The sequence below is a fragment of the Acomys minous genome (genome assembly GCF_964271855.1).
Source record: "Acomys minous genome assembly, chromosome: 7".
In the NCBI taxonomy this organism is placed as follows: domain Eukaryota; kingdom Metazoa; phylum Chordata; class Mammalia; order Rodentia; family Muridae; genus Acomys; species Acomys minous.
This window is the reverse complement of record NC_140488.1, coordinates 81,786,284-81,813,347: the sequence shown is the minus strand read 5'-3', so window position 1 is coordinate 81,813,347 and position 27,064 is coordinate 81,786,284. Positions and strand designations below refer to the sequence as shown.

Genomic DNA, 27,064 nt, shown 5'->3' with positions numbered 1-27,064 from the left:
CTTTGGCCACTGGAATGTGGGGAATCTGGATCTCCCTACCTCCTCCATTGGAATAAAGGCCTGTTCGAGGCAGCATCTGGATCTTTTACTTTGCAGGAAGGGTTATTTTCCCAATTCTTTCCAGTATGAGAGATCTAAATTCCTCGTGTAAGTTTTTCACACTACAGCTTCTTTTCTTTCTTTTGCGTCTACTTTTGTAGTTCTAACTAGTTAACATATGTCAGCAAAGTACATCACATTTTATGACTTAGCACTAAGTGTGGTCAAGACTCTGACCAGGATCATCATATACAGTCACATTCTCTTGTCAGCACAATTTATGATATATTTAAATTGAAGTGAGTTCATGATTCATCCTCTTGAGCAATTTGATTCTAGAGAGTAAAATGAGTAAAAAGACTCATTCTTTTTTAAATGCTGTTGAGATGACCAGTCAAAGGGGGCAGATTCCATGATTTCTCAGTCCAAGGCCAACACAATTATAAAACCATGATACCATTAGCATCTGATCAAAATGATACATATTTTCCTTAGGCGAAACCTTTGAGCAAAATCCTTAAGGACAATTATAACTTAGAAGCAAATATAATTAGCAACTAGTAGAACATTTCTATACAAAGGATGCTGATGAAAATGGAGCAGTACTGCCTGGAAGAAGGTGGCTCTCCATTGGCATGTGCATAAACATACTTCAACATGTTAATCAATACTTTAGAAAAGTTAAGAAAGGACACTAATCACAACATCAGAAATCTCAAAGCCAAAACACTGTAACCAAAGCAAACTCAGGACCCATACTACCCGCAATGGGACAGTGATAAATGTGCTGAGACATTTTGCAAAGTTTGTAGGAAGGTATTTGTTGTACACAGTGCTGGTTGGTCTCCAATACCCAGTCTAGATTCATGTAATACCACCCTTGGAAACAAGACTAATAAGTGAACCATGGATAACAAACTCCGGGAATATGCATGACCTTTTTACTTAAAAAAAAAAGTAAAATGTAAAAATGAACCAAAATAATGTTCATCAACAAATGAATAGATGAACAATACATCTGGGTTTAATTACATATTATTTGGACACCTAAGAAGAATAAAAATTCATACATGATACAACAAGGATGAACAGTATGTTAAATGGAAGAAGCCAGGACACAAAGGGTCACCACCATCTGATTTCATTTATATGAAATTCTCAGAATAGGTAAATTGCTGAGACTGAAAGCAGACAAGCAGTTTACTATAGTTAGGAGGAAAGGAGGATGTAGAATAGATACTAATAGGTACAGTGTTTGTTCCTGGGATAGTAAAACAGTTGGAAATAGACATGGCAGTAACATATTATGAATGTACTAAATGGCAATACACTGTTTACCTTTAAATGGTTAAAGTTAAGTTATTTCAATTTTGTCTTAGAAGAAAACTGAAAAATATATTGAAAACTAAAAGTTGAGTACCTGCTTGGTAGTAGAGAAGCTAGAATTAGAATTCAGCAATCTCTTTGTTTAAGCACATCAAAATTACAAAACTCTAAAATGGCCTGCCACAGTAAAGCCTCTTTTTCTACTGGAACATCAACAATACCTTGGTGGCAACATTTTAGATTTCCTAACACAGCTCTAAGGTCCTTTGGCCCATGCCCATTTCATATGTAATGCCTTAAGAGAACTCAATCACTTTTCCTACTTTTTTCTTATACAGCAACATAACACTGCCCAAGTATCTCGGGAATAATCTTGATCCAACTCTTGTTCATCATACCCACAATTTGTTTACATATAGCTATTCTAAAGTCATAAAGTATGATGACCTTGAGCTCATATTCTCCCCTCTCACTGAAAGAACAGAAAATGTGTATGATGACAGAAGGGATCTTAGCAATTTTACAATAGAGGACTGAGGACTGTAGAACAACGGTCATGTCACTGTTTCCCTTGGAAGTGGCCTTCAAGAAAATGAGTTGAATAAGCAACTGAATAAAGAGCTCTACTAGATTATTTCTGCCCTAGGAACTGTTTAATTTCATAATTTATTACTACCATGACCCAAGGAGTCACATGCAGATGGTTTCTTAGGTGCACATCAAAATTAGAAATGTCAAGGAGGAAAGGTTTAATTTGGCTTGAAATCTTAATTCTACAACAAAAACAGACGGTTTGTTTGTATCTAGGAGGAGGTATTCACAGCATAACCTAGGCTGGCCTTGAACTCATAGCTATCTTTCTACTTGGGCCTTCTGAGTGCTAAGATTAAAGGAAGAAACCACTGGACCTACCTTATAATAAAAGACTAAATTGTTCTTTTAACTTAAGCTTGGTTTTGATTAATTAGAATCTCCTGTGGTTCAGCCTCTATCTGTGCATACTGGCCATGTTAAAAAAGGCTCAAGCCATATGCTTATTAATTTAATTTAGAAAAGTCCAAGATTTGTCACCAGGACAAGGAAAGAGGATGGTATTATTTAGTAATGTAAATATACATGAAACTTTCAACTTCTGAATTTAAAGGCATCCTATGAATCCAAAGAAATGTTAAGGATACAGAAAATATATTTTAATGTATCCAAGAAGAAAGAACATTTCCAAAGCCCTGGGAAAAGCTATTCCAGTTTATTTTAAGCTCATAACTTAAGCAACACGAGTCTTAAGGAGAGCTAGCTTGCATATTCCAAGTCAATTCTCAAAAGTACTCAGATCATCTGTAACATAGGACTAAGAGAGATTTATTTGGTTAGGCCGAGAACAGCACATTAAACATGTAGTGCTTACTGTAAACTTGGGCCTATCTGAAGTCTCCATGAGCTTGGTACTAAAAATAAGCATGCTCAATATACAAATGACATTTTATTTTTGCCCACAGATAACAATTTTATGCAATCTTTTTAACTCTTTTTTAACTTTTTAGTAGTATGTGTATAAAACAATAGAGGTGTATAAAACATTTCCATACATGCCTACAGTGTAGTTTAACTATATTTATACAGATGCCCCTTAACCTCTCTATAGTATTCTTAAACCTAGAGTCTATATATAGGGAACATATGAAATATTTGCCTTTCTGAATTTGCATTGTTTCTTTTAAGATGATAACTTCCAGTTTGACATATTTTCATGCAAATTATATTACTTCATTTTTCTATATGGCTAAATAAAACCAAACTGTGTAATGATACCACATTTTTTTATCCATTCATCTTTATAAATAAGAAAATGTAGAACATCTATAAATGTCCCCGGCACTCAACAAATATTACAGGAATATAGTAGGTGTTTAATAAAACATTTTGAGCACAGAATCTCAAGAGTTTGAGGCTGGCCTCAAACTCATGGCAGTCCTGTCTCAGACACCTAAGTGCTGAGATTATAAACATGCACCACTACACCTGGCGTAGTTATTAAATCAAAGATATAGCTGAGGCTCAGTAACTGAAAACTTAAGAAGATGAGCATAATCTTTTCTTTTCTCTCTTTTTAATTAATTAGTTAATTAACTCACTTATTTACTTTTTTTATTTCTGAGGGTAGAGATTTTGAGACAGGGTTTCTCTGTATAGCACTGGCTGTCCTGGAACTTGCTCTGCAGAGCAGGAGGGCCTCAGACTCAGAGCTCTGCCTGCCTTCGACTCTTGAGTGTTCGCTGTGCACCAGCACACCTGGTAAGATGAGTATAATCTTGTAAAAGAGATACTTCGGAAAACCTGTAGAAACTGCAGCGATGCCATTCACTGGACAACTACTTCTTGAGTATCTCTGCGAAGATTAATATTTTTATTCCTAGTAGAAAATTCTTATAAGTATTACTTTCCTAACTTATCACTAGCAATTAAAATGGAGTATAGAAAAATGAGCTGAGTCTCGCTTTCAAGGCTCCACTAGGAAAGGTTAAAGACAGTTTCACTAACCAGGATGCTCTGAAACAGTAATTCCAAAGGTTCATGTCTGAGGAGCCAATCTATCAAAGCTTTTTCTAGGTATCAGTAGCTTGGACTGTGGTAAACATCTACTTAAATGCCATAGTTTGGCCGGGCGTGGTGACACACACTTTTAATCCCAGCACTAGGGAGGCAGAGGCAGGTGGATCTCATTGAGTTCGAGGCCAGCCTGGTCTACAAAGTGAGTTCAGGACAGCCAAGGCTACACAGAGAAACCCTGTCTCGGGGGGTCGGGGGGGAGAGAGAGAAAGTCATAGTTTGGAGAAAGGTAGCATATAAAGAAAAAAGCAAGTCACTTTGAACTGTTTGTGTTGGCTCGTTAAAAAAGGACAGTAAATCTATATTAAACTACTACTAGCACCACTACCAATGTTTATCCAAAGCTTAATGATCCATAAAGCTATCTTTCCTTTTTTCCTTCTCTTGCCATGAGTTGAAGCATGAAGCAAGATGATTCTTCTTAGAGCAGTGGTTCCCACCCAATGAGTCACAACACCGAGTCCCATATCAGATATTTACATTATGATGCACAACAGTAACAAAATGACAGTTATGAAGTAACAAGCAAATACTTTCATGGTTGGAGGCCACACATGGGAAACTGTATAAAGGCTCAAGGCGCTAAGAAAGTTGAGAAGCACTGTTCTACAACTAGATTAATGAGGCACCATACATCTACACATACATCTTTGTTCTGTTTATTTACCTGTTGATGTAAGTCTTGAGACTGATGCAAATACAATTCTTCAGGACAGCTAATGACGACAGCTTCCACATTTTTTTAAAGTCCATATAATTTACCCTGATAATTATCAAGGTTTTACAATGTAAGTCAAGGAACACTGAATATTTCTTCAGTTACTTAAAAATAAGTTACTAGAATGTCCAAATGTGTGAATGGCTCTATTAAAAACAGTATACTCAGGTGGGTCTGTTAAATGCTAACTTGGTCTACAGAGTAAGTTCTAGGACAGTCAGAGCTACATAGAGAAACCCTGTCTCAGAACAAGTGCAACATAATACAACATAATAATAAGAATAAAACCAACAAAACCAGTATACTCATAAGGTTTTGGTATACAGAAAAAACTAGGACAGCTATCAGGAAAGCTATAAGGCAATATGAATCACTACTATATATTACTCAGACACTTTGAGAACATGCTATCCTAATGAAACAATTGAGATAAAGAAAAATCATTTAAGTGGGAAAATACACATTATAAAAATTTAAGTATAGCGTTATTGAAAAGTAGCCTAGCAATGAGAAGTGTAGTTAAACTGTATGTAATGAATGAAATAGCCACATAGAAAAATTCTTGATAACTACAAAGTATGTCTTCATTGTGACCACACTCAAAATTACATATAGATATGCAAAAGAACAGAGAAATAGACAATAAAACAAAAGTATGTTCCTAATATTAGCCTGTATATCATCTTTTTCAGAGAATAGATTTTACATAAAAAACCAGGGATGGAATGTTGCTTCTACATTAGAAAATAAGCAAGTGATCTGCACTAGACACCCCACCCACCCTCGTGTGCTCCACCCTCCATCTTCCAGGCATGCTCCATTTACCGGGCCCTGTCTCTATCTGCAATCTCAGAAGTAGGTAGGCAGCCATCAGGTAACAACAAGCCACATCTCCATCCTCAGTACCTGAGACAGCCAACCATCAGGGAACAACAGTCCTGGAGACAGGCAACCATGAGAGACCGTCATCCATCAGAGACTACTAGCTTTCACTGTATCTGCAGAGGCCTGCTGCCACCCAAAAATGGGCATTCTGCTACCACACTGGTCCACCAGCTCTACCTACAATCCTAAAGGCCAACTTCCATCAGGCACCAACACACTTACTAATATCAGGGTCAACCAGATGACTACTGGTCAGCATAAGGACACAAGCATCAAAACCCAAGGCCAAATGGCACCTCCAGAACCCAGATATCCTACTTCAGTAAGCCCTGGATACCTCTAACATGCCTGAAATACAAGAAAATGATCTTAAATCTAATGTTATAAAAATGATAAATAGCACTGAAGGAGGAAAAGAAATCTCTCAAATAAATACAAGAAAATACAATCAAACAAATAAAACTGTCCAAGATCAAAAATGGAAACAGAAGCAATAAAGAAAACACAATCAGAGGCAATCCTGGAGATGGAAAACCTAGGAAAGAGAACAGGAATCATCACCTAAAGGACACAAGAAATAGAAGAGAAACTCTCAGGTGTATAACATATGATTGAAGAAATCAATAAATGAATCAAAGAAAATGTTAAACCTTAAAAGTTCCTGACATAAAACATCCAAGAAATCTGAGACACCATGACAAAACCAAACCTAAGAAGAATAGAAGAATAGAAGGAGAAGATTCCTAGCTCCAAGGCCCAGAGAATATTTTCAAACAAAATCATAGAAGAAAACTTCCCCAACCTAAAGAAAGAGATACCTACAAATGTATAAGAAACTTACAGGACACAAAATAGATTGGACCAGAAAAGAAAATCCTCCTCACATTTAATAATTAAAACACTAAATGTACAGAACAAAGAAAGGGTATTAAAAGCTCCAAGGTAAAAAAGGCCAAGTCACATATAAAGGCAAACCTATCAGAATTATACCTGACTTCTCAACAGAGATTATGAAAGCCATAAGGACCTAGGCAGATGTTGTTCAGACACTAAGAGACCACAGATGACAGCCTAGATTACTATACCCAGCTAAACTTTCAACCACTATAGATGGAAAAAACAAGATATTTCATGACAAAATCAAGTTGAAACAGCGTCTATTCACAAATCTAGCCCTATAGAAGATACTAGAAGGAAAACACCAACCCAAGAAGGCTAACTTTAGCAAGGAAAACAAAGGAAACAAATACCCCACATTTCCAAAACCAAAAGACAGAAGGCACACACCACTGATTTAAAAATAACAGGAATTTACAACTGGTCATTAATATCTCTCAATATCAATGGCTTCAACTTCCCAATAAAAAGACACAGGTTAACAGAATGGATGCAAAAACAGGATCCATCAATCTGCCGCATACAAGAAACACACCTCAGCAATAAAGATAGACATTACCTCTGAGTAAAGGGCTTAAAAAGTTATTCTGAGCAAATGGACCCAAGAAGCAAATTAAGTACCCATCCTAATAGCTAACAAAAGTAGACTTTCAACCAAAACTAATCAAAAGAGATGGGGAAGGACACATCATACTCATCAAAGGAAAAATACACCACGATTAAGTCTGAATTCTGAAAATCTATGCCCCAAACGCAAGGGCCCCCACATTCATTAAAGAAACATTAACAAAGCTTATGTCACACATTGAACCCCACACATTAATAGTGGGAGGCTTCAACACCCCACTCTCACCAATAGAAAGATCATTGAGACAGAAACTAAAAGGAGAAATAATGAAACTAATAGACATCATTAATCAAATGGGCCTAACAGATATCTACAGAATATTTCACCTAAACAGAAAAGAATATATACTTTCTCAGCAGCTCACAAAATCTTCTCCAAAACTGACCATATACTTGGTCACAAAGCAAACATCAACAGACACAAGAAGATTGAAATAAACCTCTATCTTATCAGAGACCATCATGGATTAACGCTGGAACTCAGCAACAGAGAGCCTACAAACTCATAGAAACTGAACAACTCCCTACTTAATGGCCACTGGGTCAGGGAGTAAATAAAGAAATTAAAGACAATCTAGAATTCAATGAAAATGAAGGCACAACATACCCAAATTTATGGGACATAATGAAAGCAGTGCTAAGAGGAGAGTTCATGGCACTAAGTGCCTTCGGAAAGAAATTGAAGAGATCCCATACTAGCAACTTAACAGCACACCTGAACGCTCTAGAACAAAAAGAAGCAAACACACCAAAGGGGAGACTACAGGAAATCAAACTCAGGACTGAAATCAATAAATTAGAAACATAATGAAAAATTAAAAAAAAATCAATGAAACCAAGAGGTGATTCTTTCAGAAAAATCAAGATAGACAAACCGGTAGCCAAACTAACTAAAAGGCAGAAAGACAGTATCCAAATTAACAAAATCAGAAATGAAAAGGGGTCATAAGAACAGACAATGAGGAAATCAAAAAAATCATTAGGTCTTACTTCAAAACCTTTTACTCCAAAAAATTGGAAGATCTAAAACAAATGGATGGTTGTCTTGATAGATTTCACTTACCAAAGTTAATTTAAGATCAGGTAAACAGTTTAAACAATCCTATAACCCCTAAGGAAATAGAAGCAGTCATTAAAAGCCTCCCAACCAAAAAAGACCCAGGGCCAGATGATTTTAGCACAGAATTTTACCAGACAGACAAAGAAGACTAATCTCAATACATCACAAACTATTCCATGAAATAGAAACAGAAGGAATATTGGCAAACTCCGTCTATGAGGCCACAATCCCCCTGATACCTAAACTACACAAAGACTCAACAAAGAAAGAGAATTTCTGACCAATTTCACTTATGAACAATGATGCCAAAATATTCAACAAAACACTCGCAAACCAAATCCAAGAACAAAATCAAATATAGCATCCACTATGGTCGAGCAGGCTTCATCCCAGGGATGTAGGGATGGTTCAACATACAAAAACCCACCAATGAAATTCACCATATAAACAAGCTAAAAGAAAATAAAATCACACGATCATCTCATTAGATACAGAAAAAAACCTCTGACAAAATACAACGCCCCTCCACGATTAAAGTCTTGGAGAGATCAGGGATACAAGGCTTACACCTAATCATAATAAAGGCTATATATAGCAAGTCAATAGCCAACATAAAATTAAATGGAGAGAAACTCAAAGCAATTCCACTAAAATCAAAGACAAGGAAGGCTGCCCACTCTCTCTATGTCTCTTTAATATAGTACTTGAAGTTCTAGCTAGAGCAATAGGACAACAAAGGGGATCGGGAGACCCACAATGGAAAGGAAGAAGTCAAAGTATCGGTATTTGCAGATGATATGACAGTATATATAAGTGACCCCAAAAATTCCATCAGCGAACTCCTACAGCTGATAAAGACCTTCAGCAAAGTGACTGGACATAAGATTAATTTAAAAAGATCAGTATCCCTCCAGTATACAAATGTCAAACATGCTGAGAAAGAAATCTTCAGAGTCAATGGAATCCCCATCAAAATATCAACATAATTTTTATAGACCTCTAAACTTCATATAAAAAAGCAAAAAACCCAAAATAGCTAAAACAATATTCAACCCTATTCAATAAAAGAATTTCTGTAGGTGTCTCCATCCCTGACTTCAAGCTCTACTACAGAGCAATAGTAATAAAACTACACAGTACTGGCATAGAAATAGATTGATCAATGGGATTGAATCAAAGACCCAGAAATAAACCCACACACCTGTGGACACTCAAGTTTTGACAAAGGAGCTAAAACCATAAAATGGAAAAAGATAGCACCTTCAACAAATGATGTTGGTCTAACTGGTTGGCTGCATGTAGAAAAATGCAAAAAAAAATTCATATTTATCACCTTGTAAAAACTCAAGTCCAAGTGGATCAAAGGCCTCAACTAATACCAGACACACTAAATGTGGTAGGAGAGAAAGTGGGGAACAATCTTGAACTCATTGGCACAGGAGACAATTTCCTAAACAGTTCACCAACAGTTCAGGATCTAAGATGAATAATGAATAAATGGGACTTTTTCAGACGGAAAGGATTCTTTAAAGCCAAGGCTGTAAACAAAATGACAGTTCACAGATTAGTAAAGATCTTCACCAATCCTACATCCGACAAAGGGATAGTATCCAGAATATATAAAGAACTCAAAACATTAAACACCAACAAACAAATCAACCCAATTAAAACAACACTCCACCATACAACAAGGACATTTGTTCAACTATGTTCATAGCAGTTTTATTTGTAATTACCAGAATCTGGAAAGAAACTTAGATCCTAGATGTCCCTCAACCAAGGAGTGGATAAAGAAACTATGGTACATTTATACAATGGAATACGATTGAGCTATTAAATACAAAGGAATCTTGAAATCTGCAGGCAAATGGATAGGACTAGAAAAGATCATCTTGAGGGAGGTAACCCAGAACCAGAAAGACACACATGGTAAATACTCACTTATAAGTGGATATTAGCCCAACATAGATGTCCTCTGAGAGACTCCACTCAGTGGGGGATATTAGCCAAATATTACAGGATAAGTATATTATAATGCGCATACCCAAAGACGCTAACAAGGACAATCCAAGGGAGGATGCTTAAATCTCACTCAAAAGGGGAAAAAAGAATAGACAGAAGTAATGGTTGAAGAGAGGGAACAAGGCAGAAGAGGAAACAAAGAGAGATAAGAGAGTGGAGATGAGACCCAGGGAATGCAGGAGCAGGAGGACGAAGGGGTGTACAGATAAGAGAAACTATGGGCATGAACACCTCTATGACAGGCTGGAGACCTAAGTTATGGTAGGCTCCCAGGGATGGGGGGGCATATAAGAGGGACTCTAGCAGAGACTCCTAGTATCCGGGGCCATCGACACTGAAAAGGTCATCCTCTAACTAGACAAGTGAATGTTCTACCAGTCCTAGCAGAGGGAGGGGAATACAAACCCATCCACAAAAGGTATGACTCAAAATTTACCCTGCCTGTACAATGTTCAGGAATAAAGATAGAACAGAGATTGAACAAATGCCCAACCAACGCCTGGTCCAACCCAAGACCCACCCCATGGAAGAGAACCAACCCCTGACACTATTAACAATTCTCTGCTATGCTTATAGACAGGACTCTTACAGAGTTGTCCTCTGAGAGGCTCCACTCAGCAGTACCTCGAAACAGATGCTGAAACTCACAGCCAAACATTGGGCAATGCTTATAGAGCCATGTGGGAAATTGGGGATAAAGAAGAAAAGGACCTGGAGGTGACAGGAGCTTCACAAGAAGACCAAAAGAAGCCAGGGCTCAGAGGGGCCTGTTGAGACTGAAGCACCAACCTTATGTGGCCTTGACCTAGATTCCCTACAAAGATGTAGCCAATGGGCATCTCAGGCTTCAGGTGGATCCTCTAGTAAGGGGGACAGGGGCTGTCTCTGTCACTTTCCGCTGGTGGGGCTGCCTTGCCAGGCCACAGGGGGAGAGGACATGCCTAGTCCTAAAAGGACTTGATGAGCTGGGGTGGATAGGAAAGGGGGGGGTTCCCTTTTCTGAGGAATATGGGATAGGGCAGAGGGAGTGGGCCTGGGAGGTTAGGAGAAATGAGGCCAAGAGCAGGACTTAAAGTGCATACATTAAAAAAAAAAAGCCTATCACCATCATAGCCTATTCTCTCTCTCTCTCTGTCAAACAAACACACACACACACACACACACACACACACACACACACACACACACACACAGTAAATAATAGGTTGCCAATTTCTATCTTCTCAACAAACTTCCTGCAAAGGATGATATAAGGTTGGACAAGAAAGCACATTCCGTGAAGTAGACTGCACATCATCACACTACAAGTTCCTAGAAAACTTATAGAAATATGTTTAAGTTTGGCTAGTTTAGTAATAGATAGTAACTAGCCCTGAGTCCCTTTATGTTCAACAGGCCTGCCAACATTCTGTTCACCAGTTGGAAACTGCTGATTGGATTGAAGGTACTCAAAGGGGGCATCCCAGTTGCACAGCTGGGAGTCACTAATGGCAATATGCATTATCCCACAAGTGAATATACTAAGGTTTACCGAAGAACCAATGACCTCTGGAGATACCGATAAACAACTTAATTCCACAGAGGGGAGAAACCCACCACAAAATGAACTCTATAAAGAACAATTTTGGAAGATTTTCTGCTACTTACAAAATGTGATCTGATGAAGTCTAAAGACATTAGCAGTTTCTACAGAGGAGTTGTAATCATGAAGCTGTAACCTTTATGAAAAATGAGTAAATCATAGAAATTAACCAGCTTCCCCTTGACATAAATATGATATTGCTTAAGATATATGAAAAAATAAAGCACACATTTTCTTGATGTCTGTAGGAGTGTGATAGAGGGATGTCTCTACAGGGCAAATATACAGCATATGCTTCCCAGAGCTAAAGGCTAGACAAACAGCCCTCCACTGCCCCTGAATTGTAGTTTAACATTAGGAGATAGTTACCTCTGGTCTAAGTATAGCTTTCACACAGGCTGGACAAAGAGGCCCATTTCGGGAGAAATGAAGGGGAAGACGTCGAGTGCGATTGCAACAAGTTGGCTCCTCACATATCAACCAGCCCTGGAAAGACAAGGAAGAAAATCTGGCTTTATAATCACCATTGACCAACAAAAATAACAAACTCTTCTGTTATCAAGGTATTTTATCCTGAACTTCCTTAGAGACTGTAAACCTACCTCTTCACATATGCTAATTAGATATATGCTCCAAACTTAAAAGTTAGGAAAACATGGGGTTGAGTAGATGGCTCAATTGTTAAGCACACTGGTTATCCTTTAGAGACCATGGTTCAATTCCAGTACTCACCCACATGGCAGCTCAGGAACATCTGTAAACTACAGTTCTAAAGGACTCAATACCCTCTTCTGGCCTCTGTGTGCACTAAACATGTTAAACTTATTTGTGTATAGACAAAATATTGCCACATATAAAGTAAATTTTTAAAATTAAAACAAACAAACTGAGAGGGATTCCTATGAAAAGTTCTCCCTTTTCTTAAGGGACATGCTGCCTCTCATATCAGACTCTCCCAGTAAAAACTAGTATTATACACAAACAGTAAATCAAAGGATTTTAGTTAAGACCATCACACCAAGTGTATAGAAATGAGTGACTTTCACAATAGCTGGGTGATCTCTGCCTAGTTATGTACTATGCTCAGTTTCCTTCTCTATAAGTACTTTTGGCATAAAAGACATGCTTAAACAATGCAAGCAGTTATTAGATTTTAAATTCAAACAGTTCCTTCTGTATATGTTCTCTAGAGGCATAAAACTAGTTCCTATGCTTTCAAGGACAACTTTAATTTTTTATTTTTTTAATTAAAAAATGAAATCATTCTTATTACATCTCATTTGCTATCCCATTCCATGCATCCTCCCATTCCTCCCTCCCTCCCGCTTTCACCCCATTCCCCTTCCCTATGTCTGTGACTGAGGGGGACCTCCTCCCCCTTTATATAATGCTGGGGTATCAAGTCTCTTCTTGATAGTTCGAGGACAACTTTAAATAAGCACTATTTTTCAGAGGTTTGAAGTAGCCATTGCTTATTTCTCTGCCCTGTAGATTTATGTTCCTCTTTCTTCTTTAGTTATTCTCCCTTCCTGTTCTTTGAATTTTTTCACAGTGATACAGTAAGTATGTCTATCATTTTGGATTAGCATTAGTTTTACTATAAAACATGTATCTGTTAGATAGAAAGACAAGCTATCAAAAACACAGTTGAGCAAATCCCAGAAGGTCATACTGGGCTTGTGGGCTTTGATTCTGCATGCATTGCTACAGAGGCACAGTAAGGTCAAGCCAAGCAAGGTGAGGTGCTGTGGCATGTAGGTAAGCAAGGTATGTCTCAGTGTCCCTTCTGTTAAGTCTCTAAGCAGGGAGGTATATGGCTACCTAAAGGTTGAGGCATTCCCTGAGATGATAGTTTCTGAACCTGAAGAATAACCAGAAGTTTGGCCAGTGGAGAAGGAAAGAAAAATAACTTGGGGAAAAAGAACAACATATGCCAAAGAATAGAGGCTAGATCAGAGTATGGTGTGGTTAAGGGATAAATAACATATGTAACCTCGTCCCTTATTTCCTGTTTAAGCAGCCTATCTTACCTCTGTGACAAAAGCAGTGTACAAACTGAGTGTTGATACTTTGACCTCCATGCACATCATGCCATTTCCACGCCATTATTTGAAATCTGGGAGGCACCCTCACTAAGTGTTCTGTTTGACCTTATCCCTTCTTACATGTATGGACAAAGAAATTAAAAGGAAATCAATAAGAATTGGTTCTTCTGGTTCCATGTATGGCTTTCAAACAAAGCAAAGTGCAATTGTACAACTTACTAATAAACTGATACCTTTAAAGAATAAGAAAATTCATCTTTTTGTATTATAATTTTTTTATTAATTTATTCATATTACATCTCAATTGTTATTCCATCCCTTGTATCCTCCCATTCCTCCCTCTCTCCCATTTTCCCCTTACTCTCCTCCCCCTGAATATGATCCTAGGGTATCAAGTCTCTTCTTGGTAGTCTGCTATCCTTCCTCTGAGTGCCACTGGGCCTCCTCATCAGGGGGACATCGTCAAATATGGGGCACCAGAATTCGTGTGAAAGTCAGTCCCCACTCTCCACTCAACTGTGGAGAATGTCCTATCCATTGGCTAGATCTGGGTAGGGGTTTGATGCTCACTGCACGTATTGTCCTTGGTTGGTGCTATAGTTTGAGCAGAGCCCCTGGGCCCAGATCCATCTGTCATAATGTTGTTCTTGTAGGTTTCTAGGACCCTCTGGATCCTTCTATTTCCCCATTCTCCCATACTTCTCTCACCTAGAATCCCAATAGGATGTCCTCACCTCTATCCGACTTTCCTGGTAAGACAAGACTTTCATGGGACATGCCCCTTGGGGTAGTGTCTATATATAAGTGAGTAGGGCTTCCTCAAGACCCAGCTATTCCACTCCTTGGAATATACCCAGAAGATGCTCCAGCACACAAGGACATATCCTCAACCATGTTCATAGCAGCCTTATTCATAATAGCCAGAACATGAAATCAGCCTAAGTGTCCCTCAGTAGAAGAATGGATAAAGAAACTGTGGTACATTTACACTATGGAATACTACTCAGCTATTAAAAACAAGGAATTCCCAAAATTTGTGGACAAATGGATTGAACTAGAAATAATCATAATGAGTGAGTTCACCCAGAAGCAGAAAGACTCAAGTGGCATATACTTAGAAAATTCATCTTGTCCATGTATTCAAAGTTTTAATCCTGCCTTCTTTATTCAGTATGCTAAACTAATTAATTCTTGGATCTTTGGCAGTTATGTACTATTTTGAACGTATTTACTGGCCCCCAACTTTTCAAAGTCCATTCAGTTTTCTATCCTTTGGGGAGGGGACTTTAGTCAAGATCCAGTGGAAGACTACACATTCAAAGCTACACCACTTTAAATTGTAATTTGAACTTTTCAGGTGGAGGATATCAAACAAATTCTTATGAAATTTCTGGTACATGCCTGGAGTTTTATTAAATATCATGGGAAACTGGCAAAGGGGCATGAGGCATAGTTTTAGGAAACTATAATCTAAATAGAAAAACATACTCGGCAGTTACTCTATATTTGAATTTATAATCTTAGAAAGCTGTAATTCACTAAATTTTAACAAAATAAAAAATAGCAATTATGTAACAACTACTATAGTTTTGATTTTTAAGATGGGGGTTTGTGCTAAGGAGCCTAGGCTTACCTTACCTCATAATCTTCCTGCCTTAGCCTCTAAAGTAGCAGGGAAGTAAGCAGAGCACCGTCATACCTAGTTCAGTATCATGTCCTGAGCCAAGAGATCCTTAAGTACCAGAACACAACTTGATCATTAAATAATAACAATGCTATTATCTATCTATCTATCTATCTATCTATCTATCTATCTATCTATAGGCAAGTTCTACTGGCCTCTAACTCACTGTCTTCCTGACTCTGTCTCCTGAGTGCAGGAATTATAGGCATGATACCAGGCCCAAGACTTTGTATTTTCATCTATAAAATACAATGTTCAGAAAGCTGATGTCCCTTTTCAGATGTTTCAAACACCTGATTCCATCATGGTGCTACTGTTTCATGACTCACCATGTGAGCTGCCAACCAATAAGATGCTAAGATGTCATTTCACCTGTTTTAAAAAGAAAACCCAACTCTATTTCTGACAGAGTTACTAACTAAACGTCTTTTAAAATCATATAGAAAACAGATAATAATTTGTCTACACTTCCTACCAGTTATAATTAATATTAAAGAGGTCTTTCTTTGTCACCTTTCTATTCAGTGCGTGTTTGGGTTTGTTTGTACTTACTATCTGTTAATCTCCCTTTACAAATGACAACAAAAACTAGTGCTATTATGTCTGGAAATTAAACATGCTGAAAATTGTGTGAAGAGAACTGGGGGTGAAAAAAATATTAGAAGTTGGCAACTCTTTATGCCTTATGTTTTATTTTTTGTTGTTGTTTTTGTGTTTTCATGTGTGTGTATATGCGTGTGATATCTGTAAGTATACCTACATAGCACAATAGGGCATCAGATCACATTATAGATGGTTATAAACAACCATGAGGGTGCTGGGAGTTCAACTCAGGACCTCTGGAAGAGCAGTAAGTGTTCCTAACTGCTGAACCATCTCTTCAGGCCCTCATGTTTTATTTTCATAATTAAAATTTTGGACATGGTATATTTTTAACAAAACTCCTTTATGAGAGAACCAGGCCTCTGTTTTCAATATATGCTTTCCTTCAATTCAATTTTACCTAGTACATTTCAGCTAACACTTCATTCCCTCAAGAAATGTTAAGCAATAATGCTGTTTAACTTTTAAGAATGATTTATTATATTGTTAAAAATTAATATTCTAGGACTTTGAAAAAATTTCAAGTTGGGGCAAAATGTCTACAAGATCATCATAATGAATTTTATTTGTAAAGAGCAACAAAAACAAAGCAAATAAAACTACTAGTATCTTGTGATCTTACTTTAAATTATCATTTACAATGATGAAACTAAACATTTTCATTTTCCCCATGGAATAAAACGTACAGCCCAAGAACCTGTTGAGAAGCAATAGAAGAAATTTGTTTTGAATAAATTCCTTGGAAGCCAAGTCAAAGAAAAGAATTTTTTCAAGGAAACCTCTAAAACCAAATATGTCATCTTACTACTGTGCAATAGTACATGCAAATTGTTACAACCGATAGGAACTAGGGCATCACATTTTCAGTTGCCAGGCTTAGTCATGTTTATAAATGAAAGGGTCAAAGGAGGTAAAGTTAGCCTGCCCAATAGCAAAACAAACAACTGCCCAAACACGCAAAGCTCTATCACCTGTTGTTTAATCTCACCATCACTAGTCTTAAAATTATTGCACACCAAATTGTGCTAAATACTGATCAATTTTGATTGCTAAATTATATTTCTGAGGTCTCAACTAAAATGACTTCTTTCTGCACATGCTAAAAGATCATTTTTCTCCTGTAAATGAGGTATTCTTGATAGTTGGACCTAAAACACAAACTGTTATCCATTTGTGTACATTATCATTTTTAGGATTCACAGATGTAGAGCTCATCTAGATCTAGAAATGTGGTATATAGGGGCCTTCAAAAACTTTTTTTTTAATAAGTAGAAGCAATAAAATAAAAACACAGAGGAGCACATTTATAAAATGCCACAAGGGCTGGATCTGAAATTCAAAGGAGAAAATTCAAAGCAGCTCTTACCCTCCTTTGAGTTCAATACACACAATGAGTTCTTCTGCCATCACCTTTTTTTGTCACATTGGTCTTTTAATCTACAATCCTATTACCATCAAACTCATCAAAATAAAGACTTTAAGCTGTTCTACTGCAGTAACCTCTTCTCCGGCTACCCGGAGCCCATTCTCTCCCACACCCACTACAAAGAGTGGCTAAGTATAGTTCCCCAGGGTTCTCCATCCCATACCATCTCTTCACAGACAAGTAAACTCATCAGTGTGACTTTCAAATCTTCACAACATCCTGGTCCTTGCTTTCTCATTCTCAACAAATACTCTTTGCTCCATAGGACATCTTTTGCCACTATCCTTACTACATCTTGGCTATCTTCACTTTGATATTGCATGTTACATAATCCCTCCCTAAAATGCCCATTGCTTTAATAAAAAGTCCATTCTTCTATAAAAGTTGCCCAACCCCCTGGGACTTCTCCTTTTATCTAATTGTACAAGGAACATACCGGTTCACACTGTCCCTTAAGCTTCTTATTTTGCCTTCCTAACTTGTTAGTCTCTGAAGAATAACCTGGTTTGACTTTAGTAGTCTTCTTGCTACTCTCTAGTGCACAGACTCACTCCATGAAACATTGTACTCCCACATATTAGTGGGTAATTTTGTGCAAGCCACCAAATCTGCCAAATCTCTCTCTGAACCTGTTTCCTAATCTATAAAATAAAAGTAGTACTTATTACTATGATTCAGAGGACTAACAAAAACAAAACCCCAAACCTAACCCAAATAATAATAACCACACAAAAATGTTAAGCAAATGCACTGAGGAGCATCACTGTTAAGTTATAGCTGGCAATGCACTTTTAAAAGTGTACTGTTTTAGCTATAAAGTAGAGTCTGGGCATCATCCAGGGAGTGCTACTAAAAAGTGGAGTACTAAGGCCGAGTGTGGTGATACATACTTTTAATTTCAACATTCAGGAGGCAGAGATGGATCTCTCTGAATTCAAGAGTAACTTGGCTTACACAGTGATTCCCAGACCACTACATAGACACCTATAGAGACAGAGAGATAGAGAGAAAAAAGGACAGACAGGTAGAGAGGAGAGGGGAGGGGAGGGGAGGGGAGGGGAGGGGAGGGGAAGGGAGGGGAGGGGAGGGGAGGAGGGATAAAACAAGTGGAGAGCTATGATAATGGATAAATGATAATCAGGATTAAAAGTGGAACTGGTTTTGAACTGAATGGAAAATATTAACAATATGGTCAATGTAAGTGAAAATTTCTTTATTTTTCAAACCAAAACTATATTTAATATAAAGTTATAGATGGCAGAATAAATGGCAAAAGAAGAGGACAGGGTCTTTGCCTTACTTTAAGATTCAGAGAGATTCTCCAGAGACAGTTCTGTCATGATGTGCAATTTAGTCTAAATCCTAACAGCTCTTAACGAGTATATGGACAGTCACAGGGTAAGGTCTTCCAGGTGCATGTTCTTATCAAATCATTATTACTTTTGCTAACACTCAGCAACTACCCCTCTTCCTAAACTATTCACACTCAGAGAACATCAGATTCTCTTTTCACCCACAGGCATTTATAAATTTCTGGGGTTTCCTTGCAGGCAATATTTTTCTGGCACAGAACTATGCCCAGTTTATTTTAAAAGGGGGGGGGGTCTTCTTATAGACAGTGCACAGTATGGGCCCACAGCTGCTTTTGAAGAATGACATGTTGTGATTTGGGATTTCCAGAAATATATTTTTAAAAACCAAATTGCTTTCTGACCCATATTTGCACCCAAAACTGGGAGAAAATTTACCTAAGATCTCCAGGGGAAGTTTTAACAGGAACATAAATTTGCTTTTAAAGTTAAATATTCTACAATGTGGCATGCTGGCATGTCAAAGAGTGATTATTAACTCTCAGAGAGGTGCCAGACTAGGAGATGAAAAGGCAAATCAGAAAAAATACACACATAAACTACTTACCAAATTTAATACAAAATTATTTTAAACAAATGTATAAAAAAAAAGAAGTGGAAAGTGTCATGTCAAATCAATGTAAGAATTTTAAATATTATTAAAATAGATTTTTAAGTTGGACGTCTCTTTAAATGAACAATCATGTCATTTCATCCAAGTTATTTGAAACTTATTGATCTTATCATTTGTGCAAGGGCCAGACTCTGTTATCAGTTTGCTGAAAGGATAATGGAGCACTCCCAAACTGTTATGATAGGTTACATGCAAACTGTGGTCCTCATAGACACATAGAATAGCACAAGTGGACAAATTCCAACCTCAGCAATTGCATATTACATGATAAATTAGCAACCTGGTCTACTTTGCCTCACATCAAATTCAATACTATAGTCCTGCTATTTTAATTTGCAATCAGAGCCTGAACATCAGAAGATGTACCTGAGGCACATTAAAGAGCCCTGTGCAAGCCATCTTCTCCTGCTATAGTGTGAACAGAGAAAGGCAACAATTGCCAGCAATTGTATTTTACCACTATAGGACAATACTAGAACAGTTAAAATTGCTGCCATGCTAGAAGTGGGGAAAATATACTTAAAATGACTTTATATGGAAAATTACATTTTGGGGGGAAAAAGTTCAGTGAAGGACATGTATCTCTCTGTATGGGTAGCTAAAAAAAATTCACTCAGTATATTCAAGCCTATTCTATAAAATACTCTCCCTATTCATCCAACTCAAAAGCAAGCTACATTCTTAGGTTATAATAGGTCACAACTAAGTATACAGTACCTTGCTTCAGGAATAATTTTGCTTTGTCTGTCAACTGTCAACACAGCACAAAGAGCTCATGCAACCCAGCCATGTACTGTGGATGTTAGAGATCTAACAAAATACAAATAATAAGAATACAAGATTTCATAGCTACCCTGCTTTCACTTTACATGAAAAAAACAGAAAGCATTTGCCTCTCCACATTCCATTCATCTCTATTGTATCACAAATCTTTTCATAAAAGACTTCCTCCCCCTATGTGAAGCTGCAAGTGACTTGGGGATGTAATATTCCAACTGTGATGAATGTCTAACTTCCTAACACGATTCTAAATGGACATCAAGTTAAGGTATATACATATATATATTTCAATATGGAAAAAGAGGGCTCAAATGTAATGAGATGGTAAAATGGCCACTCTGGCACTTTCATTAACATTTTAGTGATGAAATACTAAGAGAAAGAGTTTATTATTTCCATCATTATTTCAAGTTGTTACTCTTTTATTTTTAAAACCCACTACCATAGCTTTGTACTCAAAATAACTAACTTCAAAAGAAAGCGCAAGGCTTAGTTTCATCACCAGGTACACAGAGGGGCAAAAAGACTGGAAGGAAGTAGTGCACAAACACCAGCATCAGTTATCTTTACAATGCCTCTTCTGTTTATTATTATTAATAAAATTTTTTACTAAAAAAATTACTAACATGAGTCAATTTAATCATATAAGGAATTCTTAAACAGAAAATGACAGGACATGTTTTGGAAGCATTAGAATAATGCATTAAATTAAGCCACTCACTAAAATGCATAGTCTCATATGTAATATGATCTGACTACATTTCTTTATAATTGGTCTCTAAAGGTAAGTAATAAATCAGTTTGAAGAGATGCTCCCCATGTCTTCTTCCCTGTCTCGACCCAATGTGAACACAGATCAACCCAGATGTCTCTGGGCAAAAATCATAAGAAAAAAATTCAATCAGAAGGAAAGGCTCAGTTTCTCACTACAGAAATTTTCTTTGCTCAAGTCCAGCTAAAATTTATTTTGATTTTTTTGTTATTGTTTGATTATGTTGTTTGTTAGCATGGTTTAATGCGCCGTGTCTCTGGGTACAGAATAACAAATATTCAAACTGAATCATCTATGCAGTTGCCTCATAAAAATCAGAATGGAATTCACTCCATCACCAGACAATGTTTGTTCATTTAACTTTAATTATTTTCTCCTTGAGAATGGTACTAATGAAACTGAATATCTTTCATGGTCTCGAAGGGCCGTTTGAATAGTCTGCAAACAAAACTAAGGAAAGACAAGAGATCTGGCTGAGCCTGGGGGTTGCTAGGTGATGCAGAATGTAAACCCACAAACTTGTTAAGGTTTGCTTTGCTTTCATGCCACTTTCACACACTTTCAAAAGTTTTGAGAACTGATTTTTTTTAGGTGGTCATTACAGAAAAAGAATCCCTCCCTCCAAATTCAGTTTCCACAGATGCTCTATGATATTCAAAAGAAATGAAATCCATCTGACCTTTGACTGTAAAACGAAAACTTTGCGTTTTACAGAAACATAGGATTATATATTTTCTGGATACCCACAATCTAAGAAACGTGTATCAAGGTGGATTCCAGTTTTTCAAAAAAGACATTCTCAATCATTTATCCAGCCTTAACGAAAATAAAGACTTCTTCCCAAGGGGAGGGGAGAGGGAGACTGTGATCTCAGCTCAAGAGATTTGGGGCACAGAGACTCAAAAGCCAAGGCAAATACCTCAGTACATATCATCATGCTGACAACCCTTTCGGTTTAGCCACTTTCTTCTCTTCTGGCCCGTACCAGGACTGACTGCCTGTGCGGCTTCTCCTAGCCACCCCCTCCTCCAGCCTCCTTTTTTAAGTAGCTGATCAGAGATTGTCCAGTGAGAGCACTTTATTAGATCATCAGCCAGAGGGGTTCACAAGTACTGAGAGCAATGGGCTCAAATGCGGCACATCAGTTTTAATAGACCAGGGGCTACTAGTAAACTGCAGATACTGCTGAGAACTTTCCATGCACTGAACTCTTGAAAAAGCACCGTCTCTCCAGCTTAAATGCAGCTGCCTCTTTCAATGCCGCAAATGGGTAAATTTGACAAAAAAGCCACCATTAAGACTACATGAAAGGCTCAAGACAACATCCTTTCAATGCTTTGTACTTCAGTAATCAGATGTACTTACTCACCCCCTCCCCCAAACCCGATCAAGAACTATTTCTGAATGGTAGGAAATAATTCCACTTTGTACATCTTTTAGTTAATCAAGACTTTCTATTCAGCAATTTGACCTTTTGTTCAAAACAGGATTATCAGTTTTTTCGCCAGTTACCAAGGGCGACTCGCATGGTGAACATAATTGCAATAATTTGCAAAACACCATGGCAACCCACATTACAACTAGGTAAATACTGGGCTTTTGTGCTACATTGTTATTTTCAGAGATGCTGAAGTCAAAGAACGAATGACAAATGAACACAAAATTTATATTTGCTTTGTCTCAAAAGAGAAGAAAATTGATAACAAGAATTGGGGGGAAACCGACTACAGCTGTAATTTCTAACTTGATTAATTAGGATGGTAACAGTCCTTAACAGTATATTCAACAAACAGCCCTGACTTCGTCTCTCCACCCACCTCTCTCTATACCACTACCACTGTCCCCCCCACCCCAGACAAATTTTTTCAGCTTGGAGAACAAACATCCCCCATTTGCTCTTTTCTTCAACTTAATGGAATCCTTAATTGCAGAATATTGTTCTCCTGCTCTTCACGGCAATGAAAACCAGAGAAAGGAGGAGAGTGCCAGGGCAGACAGGGAGCTGCAGTCATTTGTTTTCCTGCCTCTTTTGGACACCCCAGGCCCAATGATGAGATGGCATTTTCCTGGTTTCAGCAGCTGTTTCGTAGCAGACAATAAAGTAAAAACTATTTAGCTTTGCAGAAAAGCCACTTCTGTCTTCTTGACAACACAAGGTAAGTCTACATGCCGAGATGAAGTTTCATAATTTAAATGCCAGAACATAAAGTGAGAAAATAATGTTAATAATAAAGAACAAGCATTTTTCTTGTAAAGAAATTATTAACTGTAGCACTGTCCAAAAAAAGCTGATGAAATGTGTGTGTTTTCTATTTATGGAAGATGTTCAGCAATATCACCAATGGTTTGAAAACCATTTTATACTCACAGAGATCCCAATTCACAAAACAATCTAAAATATAAACTGACTGCTCAGGAATTCATGCAATAATCAAAATAGCATTTTCAGTAGATAGGCAGTTTCACATATAGCATTAAAATCTTTTCACTAATAAATGTAACTGTAAAAGTTAGATCAGAATGTTTTAAAGTCAGATGTGAGAGACAGGTTGGCTTTTGTAGTAAAGCAGCATTCTTTTTTTCTAAGAGGCACACACTTCTTCTATTATGCCCCACTCTTTTGGGCAGGAGGGATTATCAAACTGACTTTCTCGTGCAAAATGTAGCATTCAAGGACAAGAGAAAAAAAATACACACAGCAAAGGCTTGCAGAAGTCCCACTGCCGAGATCTCTAGAGATAAGCAGCTGCAGACGCATTCTCAACACAGCCCAGCCTGCTTCCCTTCATCTGCTGCCTCCTAATGAGGAGGAACCAAATGAGTCTCTGAAAAGATCTGCATATTTTCCCTAACTTTTGAAAAATCAAATGAATCGGACACTATAATGGGTCTATTCTTATTTTGTCAGGACTGAAAATCTCCATACACCTAAGATTTAGCTTGCAGAAATCACAATGTACATTCTTCAGAATATGCCTTGGAAATTAGACATAGTGAGATTTTTTTTTTTTTTTTGAGGAGTAGAAATCAAAAGGATGGCACACATTACATCCTTCTCACGCAGGGGCTGCCTTTTCATATTTTGAAAACGTGTATTTTATTTTCTTGATTAGTTCCAAATTCATGATACCTCTATAAAATGAATCCTCTACACCAAAAGTCTAAATATTAAGAGAAAATGTACCCTTTAATGTCAAATAACAGAAAAGCAAATAAGCCTTTTCTAACTTTTGATCAAATAATATTGATAGATAATAAACTGGGCTTAGAGTCCCTGTAACACCTAAGTTCTTTTAAAAAACACATATGTACAAATAAAATACTTTATAATCTGTTCAGAATCCCTTCAGTTGTAATAATTACCTAGTATACCTGCCTTCTACCCAACCTTTAACGGTCTCTGCTCCAGTGGGATTTTCCCCCCTTTTGGCCAACTTGTTAGGATGCTTCTTGACATCGATTTGTTTAGGACTTATCTAAAAGGAATGGTAATAGCTAGCCTCCTATAACATTAATAAATTACTCAAACCCTTAAATCAAAAATAAAAAATACCTAGCAGGTGGATTGCATTTCTTCTTCAGTTCAGTCCCAATGACCCCTATAAGATGGCAGTTTGCATTTAACAGGAAACCTGCCTGATATACCATTCCCAAATTCTTGCTCTTCAATTTGAAACTCTGACTGCATACTGGAATCCCCAAAGGAGCATTAACACAGGTGGCCTGGCACCATCTCCAGGGCTTCTGATTGAGCACTAGGATGGTGCCTGAGAATCAGCATCTTTAACAGGTTTCCAGATGTTACTGCTGCTACTGATCTGGAGACCTCACTTTGAGAATCCCCAGTGCCATGCAGAATGGGTACTGGGGTTTTAAAAAGCCACCGAGTGATGCTAATATGCAGACAGGGTTGAGAACCACTGCTCTGCATTACTCTCATTTTCTCTCTGCTGTTTAAGATGATTTTCTGAACAATGCACTTTATTAACAGAATTATACTTAGGAATAGTCTCTCTCAATTTCTTTTTCCTTCAATATTTACTTTTTTCCCTCACTACATACTGCTTATGCGGCTATTCTAACTCTCTCAAGTTCTTCAGGCAGTGTCTGAATTAGCAAAGCCTCAAATCAGACTTAATTCTACCAATAGAACTGACTAATTCTAAATGGTTTATTCCAAGTGTGCAGCTTAGTAACAATTTGAAGAAAGCAACAAAGATACACTCTAAATATAACCCTCTCTAAAATACAAAATATACCCCTCTCAAAATAAAAATATTTTAAAGTCCCCCACACAAGTCAAAGACTTGGACTGATACATGGTGTGTGGACTGATCTTCCAGGCCAGTGTTCTTTTCTTTACACTTTCTAACACGATGCTCAATATGTCAGACACTAGAGCTGCATGCAGCTCTTGAGCACTTGTAATGTGGCTGCTCCAAACTCAGATGTGATGAAAGGGTAAAACTCTAACTTCCTGATATTTTTAAATACTCATTATAGACTGAATTATTTTGGGGATGTATTGCATTAAGTAACACACATAGACACACACACACACACAGACAGACAGACACACACACAGACACAAAATAATCCCTTGTTTTTTAAAAACAAAAGTGGGAACTGGGAACATAGCTCAGTGGATAGAGTACTCGCCTACCATGTAACAAGCCAAGAGTTCAATACCCACGACTGCATATAAATTGAGCATGCATGACACCCGATCTCAAAAAAATAAAAATAAAAAGAGCAAAATATAAGTGTGTTGTATAAATTGTTATAAAGCCTGCTTTTTCATATAAGGGTAGTAAGTACCCTTTAAGTGCATACAGATTGGGCTAAGTGATGCTTGTTTCTATCTTTTTCCCATTTTCCCCTAGTAGGTGGTTTGCCTTTTTCTCCTTGATTTGAAAGGGTACTTTATTTTTTCAGAAAGGAAACGGTCTATTTAATCCCCTAGTTTACAATCCATCATGAAGGGAGAAAGAGTACTTTATATATGAAGGAAACCAGCCCCTATTTGTTGTTGCATTGTTTGTTGTTCATTATTTATTTTTTTTACCTTTATGGCATGTATGTGTGTATACACATATGCAACATGGAAATTTTATTGTTTATTTTATGTATATGGGTGTTTCGCTGCATGTATCACTGTGTACCACACATGTGCCTAGTGCTGTGAAGGCCAGAGGAGGGTATGAGAGCTCCCGCTCTTACAAAGAGCAGCCAGTGTTCCTATCTACTGAGCCATCTCTCCGGTCAATACAAATTCTTTTAAATTTATAGTCAAGCTTACTAATGTTTTCCTCTTTTGGATTCTGAATGTTTTATTGTTTCAAAGAGTTTTCAAGTAAGTAAACAACAGAGGATTTCTAAAGTCGTGAAACTAATCCACATAATACTACAATGATTGATACATGCTACTGTTCATTCGCTCATAAAAAATGTGTACCACCAAGAATGAACTGTAAGGTAAACATGAACAACAATGGTGTCCACATATTCTCCAATCATGATGGATGTACCACTGTAACAGGAAATGTGAGAATATGCATGGGACAAGTAGGAAGTCTAGGATAAACCTGCTGTAACCTTGAAACTGTTCTAGACACTCACCTGTTTGGAAAAGGATGTCCCAAATCTATGGTCAGCCTCACTTTTATGGCATCCTTTTCTACCCTGAAGGAGAACATTCAACTACACGTTTTCCAGATGACTGGTATCTACTGGTATGAGCCAGCCCCTTATAAACTATTAGCTTTAACTTTGGATCTATTTCTGAATTCTTCTATAACAATTCTATTTAAATCATTAAATACTCAATGGGGAAAAATAATCACCCCAAACTTTCATGGTAGTTTTCATAGGTCATTTTCATTGTCTAAATTTTGTAGAAAATTTGTATAAAAATTGTGATGTTTAAAAAAAACCTGAGGAATCCTTAACAATAAACTTATAATATAAAATAATATTTAATAGGCAAGCTTATAAAATGCTTTATAGTT

General features: G+C 37.3%; 1 protein-coding gene across 5 annotated transcripts in view; it reads right to left on the bottom strand.

Moving 5' to 3' along the window:
• Positions 1 to 27,064, bottom strand: part of POLA1 (DNA polymerase alpha 1, catalytic subunit) — a 308,989-nt gene that overhangs the window by 100,997 nt on the left and 180,928 nt on the right. For 4 of the 5 annotated variants that reach the window (XM_084789335.1, XM_084789337.1, XM_084789336.1 and 1 more), the window contains one exon: positions 12,133 to 12,249. In XM_084789335.1, coding sequence (XP_084645461.1) covers positions 12,133 to 12,249 — 117 coding nt within the window. Of the gene's footprint in view, positions 1 to 4,639; positions 4,736 to 12,132; positions 12,250 to 27,064 lie in introns of all 5 variants that reach the window. The other variant, XR_014780622.1, reaches the window with a different exon arrangement.